Raw genomic sequence first — 12,350 nt, forward strand, 5'->3', positions numbered from 1 at the left:
GAGAGCAATTCGAATTTGGGCTGAGGTTTCAATCTTCGAGGTTCCTTGTCTGGGTGAAAACGGCTCTCTTGATGGACATGAGATGTGACGTCTCTGAAAAGTAACCACCAGATAGGAATGACCTCTGCAGAGATAAGATCCTGAGATCTCTGCATTTAATGCGGTTGTAATTTGTGAGTACGTGGCTTCCTCTGAACGTTGGAAGATCAGTCCGAGGAGGAATGCTCAACTGATACTTTATTACTCCCTTTGTCCCAATTTTTAGTATATCCATTTGAGAGTGACATAAGTTTTAATAAAGTGATTGAGTGTGTTGTGAGTGAAGTAAGGATCTCACCTTTTATGTGAGTGTTAAAATAATTAAAGTGGACCAAGAGTCCCACCTACTTTTATTAAAAATAGAAATGGATACTAAAATATAGAACAATCAAAAAAGGAAAGTTCGATACCTAAAATGGGACGGATGAAGTATATTTTAGTGACCCATATATATCTTTTCATCCCATATTATTTAGGATGATTTTTTTTATTACATCAATCATTCCTCTCATGTTAATGTTAACATACTGAATCCCAATTGAAATGAAAATGAGAAAAAGAGCTTACGTTTAAAAAAATCCATCTTATTGGAGAAAAATTATCTACTCTGCAAAATATGTAAAAAAGTGAAAAATATTTAATATCCAACATTTTTTATTAAAGAGAACACACACATATAATCAGTGACGGAGCCAAGAATTTAGTTCGGTGGGCGAACTTTATTACAGGATTCAACGGTGATAGCCCCCAATTTTTTTTTTTTGGCATTCCGTACATTTTTATTAAAAGACAAGCATAAGAGTAATAATAAAGAACAATATTATCATAGATTATATAATTTAAATACATTACAATTTTTTGGGGGCATTCTATACATTTTAAATATTTTTTATTAAAAGACAAGCACAATAGTAATAATAATGAACAACATTTTCATGTATTATGTAATTTCAATACATTACAAAAAAAATTTGGAGCGTTCCATACATTTTAGGATTTTTTTATTAAAAGATAAGAACAATAGTAATAATAAAGAACAACATTTTCAAAGATTCTATAATTTCAATACATTAGAACTTAATTTCAATACTTTACAAATTTTTTTAGGACATTCCGTACATTTTATATATTTTTTATTAAAACACAATCACGATAGTAATAATAACGAACAATTATTAAATTGTGACTATATATAAAAAGGAAAAAACAAAAAACTTAAAACCCTTGAAAGCACAAGAAAGCAGACTAAGGGCCGAGCCTCATTAAAACCTTCCTACGGAAAACCCAAAGAAAAAAAACGTAAGAAGGAAAAAGAGTACCCGTCTAGACGACCAAAGAAACGACAAGAGAAGGAAGAGAGGAAGGGAAAGTTTCAGGAACTCCGGCCTAACCATCGTCCCCAAACAAACCCGGCTCAAGCCAACAGAACCAAAACAAAAAAAACAAACTAACACAGTAGGCAAAAGGCCGGTGAGACGCCGTCGCCATATGCCCAACACTAAGACCCACAAACAGAAAAGGAGGCTTACGGCCGGTTATACGCCGTCGCCATAAGAATTCCCGCGAACCCAAAACCAAGCCAAAAGAAAGCCGAAGTAAGTCAGCGCAAAAAGACCAATCTCCCCGAAGAGAGAAGAAGCAACAGTTTCGGCCGGTGAGATGCCGTCGCCAGAAACTGACACTCCTTGAACAAACAAACCGAAGGGACAACCCCCAAAAAGCAGAAAGGAATAATAACGAACAATATTTTCATAAATTATATAATTTTAAATAACATAATTAATCTTAAATTAAATATATATGAGCGAATATAACAAGCAAATCAATTTTTATAAAACAAGATTCTTTAATAATTAGAAATATAAATATATATATTAAAATTTATTTTAAAAAATCTCAAAATTTGGAAGGGCCTAGAGCCCCCCACATATAATATTTTGGTTGAATTAAGTGTCCACAATTTTTGGTTGAATTAAGTGTGAACTAGGCATGCAAAAGTAAAACCCTTGAAGGGGAAAATGATTCAGCAGGGCAATAGCTTTCGGTTTTACCCATCATCGAACCAATTAAAGAGGAAATAAGCATTGCTGAGTTAAGTATAAAAATTAGAAAAATGGAAATGATTCCAAAATAAACTCGTCCGTCAGTGGTGGTGCTTCACATTTTGGGGTGGTGATTATGCCCACACCACACATAGTGGATTACAGCAAATAACATGATATGAATATATTTATATATTAATTATATTGGGGTGTAGTGTAGAGCTAAGTGGGAGAGGAAGAGGAGATTATTCCTCAGCAGCACACTTGTCTAGGGGAATGTCTGTGGGGCCCATTACATGACAAAAGTGAGTAGGGTTTTCAGATCTTTCAAGAAGTGAGAGAAAAGGTAAACATGGCATGGGGAACTCATCATCACCACCTTGAGAAACAAGTTGCAACTGCCACAGATACATGCATACATATGTATATATGCTGTATGTAAATGAATTGAATGAGTCTATCCCACAGTTAATGGCTGTTTGGATACCACTATAGTAGGTAAATCTCCTTTCCTCTTTTCTCATGAAGCAGCAGGTGCACACAAACTACCACCTCTAACTAGCTAGACCAAGCCATTTCTTAATATCAACATACAGCAGCACAAGCACAAGCACCAAGCACAAACACAAAAATCAAATCTTCACATACTTAATTCTCATGGCAAAGTGACCACAAAGTTTTATTTCTGATCCCAAAACTCTAGCATGCATAACTGAGAATTCAAGAAATTAAAAAGTGTGTTTTCCAAACCAAGATAGATTAGAAGGGAGAGCACTAATCAAGATGAATATCTTCCATGCATCACAAAAGCGGAAGTAATAATTAAATTTAAAAGTTGATTTATAAGTTATACATAATTATAGAAAACCAAAGAAAATGAGACTTAATTAATTCCATGGTGGCTCTAGCTCCTTTTGCTGAGAAGAATAAACTAGTAGTGCAGCTAGCTGGTTAATTGCCCTTCAAAAATCAAGGTCAATCTCTTCTTCTATCACTATACACCATCTCTCTTACTTGCTACTGCAACCTGAAGCCATATCTAAAAACAAGCTTCTAACTCCAACATCTTAATGATCATAATAATTAATTATATAATAAACAAAGATAATAAATATATATAACCCAGAATATTCATATTTATATAATTATAAGTCAGTTTTTTCTTTTTTTCCAAGTGATCCAAACAAGTCACGGCCATCACCCCCCACAAAGAAAAAATAATAATTAGTTTTAAATCCACGGATAAAATTACCATGATCCACCGCCTATAACCCCATTCCAGTATCCATTGGAATTATCATTATCATCTCGATTTTGGTCAGCATTATTGGACGATACCTGCTGCTTCAAATCCTCAAACGGAAACAGAAGCTTCCCATTCGTTTCCGGAACCCCCTGGAAGTTTCCATAGCTGGCGCCGCCGCCGGTCCGGAGCCCATCCAGCGAGAAGTTGAGAGACGACGGTTTGAACTCTGCCATTGGAAATCCCGGCCCCGACGACGAGTAGGGATCCGGCGGCGACGGCATGAAGGAGCTCAAACCCCTCGACGTCGACGCCAGCCCCGTGAGAAGCTCGAGCGACGAGAGCTGAGGCGGCGGCGGCGAGGAGAGGTGGATCATGTCGCTGAGGGCCTTGAAATCGTGGTGGTGATTAGGGTTTTGCGGCGGCACCAAATCGGGAAGCCTTTTGGTGGAGGTGGAAATGGGGGAGGAGGAAGAGGAGCGCCTGTTCTTGCGGGAGCCACCGCCGACGGGGATGTTGCGGAGGGACCCACCTTCGGTCCAGTATCTTCTGCATGTCTTGCAGAAGTATCTGGGCTGAGAGAGGCTGTAGTTGTTGTAGTAGCAGAATTTGGTGTTGGTGGAGTTGCAGCGAGGGCAGTTTAGGGCTTGCTCTTTCTGAGGCCTCATCTTCCTCTCACTTGATCCTGACCCTGACCGTTTCGGGCAGTTTAGGATCTCTTCCATCTGCTTCACCTATATCAAATTAAATAATACCACCAAGAATTGGCCATCAATCAAAACAAAACCCATATCTTTGTTTTGTTTTTGTTTTGTTAGGAAAGAAAACAAATGAAAGCGGATGGTTTGCACTTTTGCAAAGGATCGCAAACAGTTGAAACGATAATAAGTAATAACAAATATAATCTTTTCTAGCATTGATGAAAAGATGTGGAAAGTGAAGATGAATTCAATGAGAGAAAAGAATTTAAATAAAGGTGGAGATGATAAAGTTATGTACATGATCATATATAGTATATGGAAAATCCTTTTCTTTTATTGTTTGAGAAAAAGCATGGAGAAGTAAATTAAGCTGTAAACAAGGGGCTCATTAATGGAGAGGGGGAAAAGGTGAGCAGCGGCTGTATCCATGGGATGGGATGGATGGGAGTGGAGAAGGAGAGAGAGAGAGAGTATTTTTAAGAAGTAAAAAAGCAGGTGCTTTCTTGCAAGTGGCTTAAAAAGCAGGAAAAAGGAATGTTTGAAATGGTTTGTGAAGGAAGAGTCTAACCTACACCCATCGCACTACACATCACCGCTTCGATTATAACACGTGTCACACCATTTAAACCCATGGGAATTCAACTTTTCGATAACCAGACCGTTATTTGGTTTTATAATACCACCGGATCATAGAATCATTTGCTGAGAATGGTTTTGAGTTTTGACTTGGAACTAGTGCATGAGTAAATTGTTCCTACGTGTCCACTAAGCTATATTTATGGAAATTTGAGTGCAGGTCTCCATTAATACTAAACTATATCTATGTAAATTAATATATATAGTGGTAATGTATATACATACATACGAGTATATCTATAATCACAAAAACTTAAATGAGCGCTGCCTAATACTTGCGCTCACACCATGCGCGCGGATCTGGGTCGGGTCGGACAAAGTGAACCGGGTCAGTTGACCCGATATATATATATATATATATATATATATATATATATATATATATATATATATATAAATCATTCTAAGCCTTACACCTGCAGCTCCTTCTCCCTCTCTCTCTCTGTCCATTGCCCAACTCTCTCTCTCTCTCTCCTCTCTTCGCCGCGGGTCGCTGCCATTTACTCCAACAGGCGTCTTCGCCGACTTCCACTGCCGCAGTCACCATCTCCACTACCTTCCACCACTTCAATCAAAATCCCCCAAATCCCCCCCTAATTTCAGAAACCCTAGGTTCTCTCTCTAACCAAACGACAGCAGCACTGCGGCCGCCGCCGCCGGGGCCCAACGACATCTTCTCCTTCTCTGCTCTAACGACTCATGGACATAATCTGTAATACCCCGTTTCCCTGAGTTAAATTTAGAATTTATTTTCGAAATTTAAAAGTAAGATGATTCACGCCGGATATAAAGAAAATGAATTTATTTTTAATTCCAACAAAAATAAATATGATTTACAAAAAAACATTTGTAAATTTAGTAATTAAATTTATATGCATTGAATATTTATTTAATTTAGCATTCAAGCATTTTCATGAGCTATTTATTTAAGCAAACATTGAAAGATTATTACAGTTTTCATAGTACAACCCGGAAGACTTTTTATTTTATTTTATTTAATTCAATATCTACCTACTCCCATACCCACTACACCCACCTACTCCCATACCTACTACACCCACCTTTTCGCAACTTACATAGCTGGGTTGATGCTTCCATCTTCCAACCCACAACAATCAATTCAAGAAATGCTTTGCAGATCATCCCAGGCCCCCAGCTCAAAGAACCATCACAAGGTTTCATCTTTTAAGAACTCCATTAATTGTTTTGCTGCGTGTTTAAGGCACATCCATTTTATGCTTCATAATAGAAAGATTTAAACTTTCCCCAAGCAGAGATACACCAACTCACATTCGTTGCATCATTCCATCAAGATTTATATACATATGTGTATTTCGCTAAAAACAAAATGATGTTTTATATAGAAGAACAATATACTTATATTTATGTTTTTAAAACAAGAAAATGAATAGAATGAAGCATGAGTTTTTGAGTCTTGAGCTTGTTTTGCTTTTAAATCGGGGCTGAGGTGGTGGTGAGCGGCGACAGGCGGCGGTTGTGGCTTGTTGCTGTTCCACGGTCTGTTGCAGGGAGTCGGGGGCGACAATCGTCGTTACCTGAGAACTGTGAGAGAGATGGGCGGCTGTGGGTTCTGCGGAGGGAGGCAGGGCACGACGGCGGTGCCGCTGCTGCCCAGCCAAGGACGGGCAGAGAGGGAGTTTCAGAGGGTGAGCGGCGACGGCGGGGCGAAGCTACTGCCGTCGGCTGCCGAGTCAAGTCAGGGAAGGGGCGTTTGGCTGTGAGCCGGCAGACGGCTGTAGTGGCGTGAAGCTGCTGCTGTCAGTCTGGCCGAGTAAGTGAGAGAGAGAGAAAGCTTGAGGGCTGGGAATCGGCGATGGTGGCAGCGTATGGCGGCTGTTACCAGCCGAAGAGAGAGAGGTCAGAGAGAGAGCTGGTGGCGGTAGCTCGTCGCTGCTGCGCCTCCGGCGAGTCTCCGCGGCGTCGTACTTCCGACGTGAAGAGAGAAAGAGAGAGGTCGATGGGGAGCGAGAGGTGAAGGTTGAAGAAGATAGAGGCGAGAGATGGGGAGAGGGGAGTCAGGGGACGGCGGAGGCGGCGCTACTACCGCCGCCGGAAAAGATCGAGAGGAGGGGAGAGGGTGCAGCCGCGTCTGTGTATGCGTGAGTGTGTGTGTGTGCTGCGCCGCTTGAGAGAGAGAGAATGAATTGCAGTTGTGTGTGTGAGTGTTGTGCGGCTAGGGGGAAGAAGAAGGGGGGAAGGGAGTGTTGGGCTTTAGGTTTGGGTTAGGGGTTGGGCTTTGAAGTGTTGGGCCTTTGTTTTAAATTTTGACTTGGGCCGATTTTAATTGAGGGTGGGCTTGCGAATTGGGCTCAATTTATTTAATTAGTTATGGGCCGATTTTTATAAGTACTTGGGCCGAGATTTTTAATTAAATGGGCTGGGTTATTTCTTAATTTTGGGCCGATTTTCTATATTAAGCCGGGCCTTTGATTATTTTAAATCATGGGCTGCCCAAGTATTTATTTAATTGGATTTGTACAGATTTTATTTAAAGGAGCTACACTATTATAATTAATTAGACTTATTAAGTTTAATTAATTATTTTCAAAGAGTAAATTTTTATAATAATATTAAATTATTATTATAAGCATATTTTAAGTAAATTACTTATTATATGCTAAGCATGACAAGATTTGCATTATATTTTGCAATAAGAATATTTATGATTTAATTGGTTTTATTTATAATTCCAATTATTAAAAGATGAGTAAGAATATTGTTGGTGTTCTTAACTCAAGAGAAAATGTTTTCAATTATTTATTCATTAAATTTTGAAAACCCGGCTAAGTGAATCATAGAATATTAAGCACTTCACCATGAATTAAGATTAGCTTCACGAGACCTATTAAGAATAGAATTTCTTGTAGGCTTTGTGACCAGGGGGATTAGCGCTGCTTTCCCAAGACAGGTTTATAAGTGATTATGATCTTCAGGCTTTGCCTAACCAGGTGGGCATTACTTTTACCATACGTATATAGAGATCCCCTGCGTGTCGTAGGCCTCTTATACGAATATATGCATGAGATGATTTTAACTGTTAATTTCATATTATTATTATGCCCAAATGATAAATGACTCTTATGAAATGAAAATGAAATGTTCATGAAATGAAATGAAATGAAATGAAATGAAATGTTTATGAAATGATTGACTGCCAAAAATGTTTATGTTTTTATATGTATCCTATCTGTGTTGGTTCGCCAACTTTAAAGGAAATCCAATTGGGATCCTATGCTAGACAAAGGTCGCTAGCTAGGGTTAACGTGTACACTTATGGAGACCGCGAGTCGCTTGCGACCGGTCTTGGCGTCCGTGGTAAGGAGGCCTCCTTCCCGGCGCGTGACAGAAAGGAACAGATATGGATCATATGAAGGAAAATGATCGGCCGATCGACTTTATGAAAATGAAAGAAATGTTTTAGTAAGCGCAGGTCTTTCAAGAAAACCCCTGTGTGTTACTGTTATGGCAGTTCAATTTATATATGTATGCATGAATGTATTTTCGGCTATGCCCACTGAGTATTTTTATACTCAGCCCTGCATGTATTTCTAAATGTGCAGGTTGAGCAGTTGATGGAATGGAATGATGTTGAGCGGGTGTTCCTTTGACATTTCAAGAAATGTAACCTTGAGTATACATCTTCATATGTATATCTCACACGTTTTCCGCTGCAAAACACTTTGATTAGGATAACTCTATGTTATGAAGTTGTGACACGTGTTATTGGGTAACCCACTTTAATCAGTTCTCCTTTATGTGTATGTGTTATAAGTATCCAAATGATCATATATGATCCTAGCTTTTTATTTATGAGTGACATTTCCATATACTTTAATGTTAAGTAATTGTCCATTTCCATTTCTTATTGTTCACCCCAAGTCATAACCCCGGTTAACCCGTCATTGGGATAGTGGGCTGTGACATAATCGTCACCGTCTCATCTGCCTTCCTCCATCACCGAACAGCCAGCGTTTTACCGCCTCCTCTCGCATCGGCGCCACCTCCGCAGAGCAGCAGATACCAAGTAAACCAGCGCCCACCTCTCTCTCTCTCTCTCACCACCAATACCTCTGATTCTCTCGGTCGAACGACCACTTACAAGAGGCGTGGCCGCGGCTTCCTTCTTTCTCTTGCATGCGGTCGAACGACGGGCACCACCTACCGCCGCCGTCCTGACACCGCCGTCGTCCTACTGCCCAGCTCCGGTCGCGGCTCTCCGCTGTCCTGACACCCATCATTAATCCTTCAAGACCCCTCTTTTATCCTTCTTGAGCCCTAATTCCCCTTCTCCCTCGACTGCATCTCTAATTCCAGATTTTGGGGACATAGTAGCAGATTTTGGTTTCGTATGCCTGATTTTCATTTTTCTTAAAGAAGTTGTTTGGTGGATTGTTGTGTAGCTTTGGCTTGTGTGCTTGTTTTTGTTTCAATTCAAATTTCCTACTGAGATGCAGCATAGCTATTTTAACGAGTGTAACAAAAACATGATGTGGCAGGGTCGAAAAGAACCAGAGATGCAGCATAGCTATTCTTGTTTCAAGTTTTGATTAGCTTTGATGGAATTGAATGATATTCGAAGTTTGTTTCAAATTTTTTCTTGCTTGTTGGATCATAGAAGTGAGAGCAATGTTTATTTATTGATGACACTTTTAAATATGACACTTTTAAGGTCATCGTCAGGACAGCGCTGCCTTTTCAGCAAATTTTGGGGAGACCAGACCTTACTGGAAGAATGGTAAAATGGGCCATTGAATTGGGAGAGTATGATGTGATGTTTGAACCTCGCACAACTATCAAAGCGCAAGCCTTGGCCGACTTCATCCAAGAAACTACAAGGTGGCCATTGCGAGGACCATGGACGGCGCAGGTCGATGGCTCTGTCACCAAGGAGGGGTGTGGAGTCAGGATATACATCGAATCACCGGAGGACGGAATTTATCAGTTTGCGATCAAATTCGAGGACAAATTGTCAAATAATGAGACGGAGTATGAGGCAGTGATAAGGGCCGCCCACATCTTGAAGGAACTCAGAGTAGACATAGCCATCATCAAGACCGACTCCCAGCTAGTAGCCCAACAATTGAGGGGTGAATGCGAAGTTCGCGATGATAGGATGAGAGCCTACTATGAACAAATGCAGCAGATCAAGGAAAAATTTGAAGAATTGGAAATAATACAAGTCCCTCGAGAGGAAAACCGAAAAGCTGATCTTTTAGCAAGGATGGCCAGCGCCGTCGAGCAATCATGGAACGATGAAATTACACTCTTGTTCGAGCCAAAGAAGGGTCCAGAGATCCAAGTCTGCGCAGTCGAAACCGGAAATGATTGGAGAGCTCCAATTATTCATTTTTTACGAACGGGGAAGAGAATGGAGGGAGACACCGCAAAGTACACTAAATATGAGAATTTCTGTCTGATCAGTGACCAACTTTACAAGAGATCTTTCACACAGCCGTTCCTTAAATGTTTGTCACTAGAGGAAGCAGAGTTTGCTTTAAAAGAGATTCATCAGGGCTGCTGCGGGAACCACGCGGGATACAAGGACCTAACCAGAAAAATCATCAGAGCAGGGTTCTATTGGCCAGGCATTGATAAAGAAACCAAAGCCTATGTAAAGAAATGTGGATCTTGCCAAAGACACGCGCCAAGAATCAACACCCGAGGAGAGGAAATGGGGACAATGTACTCGGCATATCCTTTCGACAAATGGGGAATTGATATCGTAGGCAAGCTGCCGATAGCACCCGGAGGAAAGTGCTTCCTGATAGTGGCGGTAGACTATTTTTCGAAATGGGTGGAGGCAGAAGCCGTCACAAGGGTTGATGAGGCTACCATCGAAAAGTTCATCTGGAAGAACATTTGTTGTAGGTACGGAGTGCCTAGAGTTTTGATATCGGACAATGGAGCTCAATTCACTGGTCAAAAAATCGAGGATTTCTGTTCAAGAATGGACATCAAGCAAAAATTCGTCTCAGTGGCTCATCCACAAGCCAATGGTCAAGTAGAGCTGGCTAATCGCACTATCTGCGAGGGCATCAAGAAAAGATTGGAAAGAAACAGAGGACGGTGGGCAGAAGAGTTGGATACGGTTTTGTGGGCATTGCGCACCAGCCCAAAAATAGCTACGGGTGAAGCCCCGTTCACCTTAGTTTACGACTCAAACGCGGTCATACCTGCAGAAGTAAGGTTAGAGTCACACCAAATTGGTACATATGATCCGGCGCAGAACGCAGAACTGCGCAGACTCGAACTGGACCTGATAGACTTAAAGAGAGAAGAGGCCCAAATCAAAGCAGCTAAGTATAAGAGTATCGTCAAAGCAGGGTACGACAAGAAAGTCAAGCAGCGCCGACTCCAGAAAGGGGACCTAGTACTGAAGCGCGCAGATGCTCTAAAAGCCACTGGGAAATTTCAAGCTACTTGGGAAGGACCTTATATTATCACTGAGGTCTTAGGAGGTGGAGCCTATCACTTGTCTGATCAAGAAGGGAGATCTCTCACAAGACCCTGGAACATCAACCATCTCAAGAAATTCTATGTGTAAACTTCAAAGGTGTTCTGTCATTAATGTAGACCAGATACTCTATTTCCCCACAGGGGTTTTAATGAGGTCTGGGGCCATGGTCATCATCAATAAAGATCTATGGTTTTAGGAAAAATTCGCCTCTTATATTTTTCTTCAGCATAATGTGCAATACAGGTCACGGAGACGGCGCAGACAAATTCAAGGCATAAATTGCACGACGAGGGCATTAATTGCACAAATTCAAGGCATAAATTGCACGATGAGGGCATTAATTGCACAAATTCAAGGCATAAATTGCACGACGAGGGCATTAATTGCACAAATTCAAGGCATAAATTGCACGACCAGGGCATTAACTGCACGATCCAAGGCGTGAATTGCAAAAACTAAGGCATTAATTGCATTACGAAGACACCAATAGCAACGACTAAGGCATTAACTGCAATGCCTAAACCACGATGATCCGAGTCTCCAAGCGGCGCAAACAAATATCCCAAGTCTGCGCAGACGAACATAATGCCTAAGTAATCAGTCGAAGTTCCCATTGTTAAACCACAGGTTCAAACACTCTAACGTACACAGGGGTGTAGGGCACCAAAACAACGGCCATAGCTATCATTTGAAGTGTAATCTAACTCGAAGAATGTCGTCTTACAACAGCAACAGAGAGCTTATAAATAAACAATATTTACGAAAACACAGTGCGAAATAACGAACAACTATCAAGAAAGGGAAAATATCAGAAAGGAAAGATCCATACAAATAATAAACAGGTTATATCAATCTTCGCCTACCAAGATTTCAATACGAATACACAAAGTTTTTACAAATCAAAAACAGAAACATTTCAAGGTCTAAGGATTGGGGGTCGGAGCCGGGGGATCTTCCATCTGCATCTCCTCGTCCGCGCCACTGCTGCCATCATCACCAGAAGGTCCATGCTGCCCAGGATCAGGAGCTCCGAACGTTGGCGCTGCCTCGATTACCGGAGCCGGTGCATAGAACACCCCACCGCCGGGAAAGTTACCCCGGATTGAGCGAATACGAGGACGGATAGCGTCCAGGTAAGGGGTTCTCACGAAGGGTTCTGCCGGCAGGGGGTCAGCGCCGCGGCCGGTCACAAAAAGGCTAATTGCCTTGTC

At 41.1% G+C, this 12,350-nt stretch overlaps 1 protein-coding gene and 1 long non-coding RNA gene across 2 annotated transcripts; one reads left to right on the forward strand and one right to left on the reverse strand.

Moving 5' to 3' along the window:
* Positions 1 to 2,859: 2,859 nt before the first annotated feature.
* Positions 2,860 to 4,469, reverse strand: LOC130992964 (dof zinc finger protein 1-like). The gene has a single exon (XM_057917680.1). It carries the CDS (start codon positions 4,047 to 4,049, stop codon positions 3,330 to 3,332), a length of 720 nt encoding a protein of 239 aa, XP_057773663.1. The 5' UTR covers positions 4,050 to 4,469; the 3' UTR covers positions 2,860 to 3,329.
* Positions 4,470 to 5,637: 1,168 nt separating this feature from the next.
* LOC130992965 (uncharacterized) lies at positions 5,638 to 8,537 on the forward strand. Its single transcript, XR_009091525.1, has 2 exons — positions 5,638 to 5,836; positions 8,243 to 8,537. It is a non-coding gene; the product is annotated as an uncharacterized LOC130992965 (long non-coding RNA).
* The last annotated feature ends 3,813 nt before the right edge of the window (positions 8,538 to 12,350 follow it).

The sequence above is a fragment of the Salvia miltiorrhiza genome, chromosome 7 (genome assembly GCF_028751815.1).
Source record: "Salvia miltiorrhiza cultivar Shanhuang (shh) chromosome 7, IMPLAD_Smil_shh, whole genome shotgun sequence".
Classification (NCBI taxonomy): domain Eukaryota; kingdom Viridiplantae; phylum Streptophyta; class Magnoliopsida; order Lamiales; family Lamiaceae; genus Salvia; species Salvia miltiorrhiza.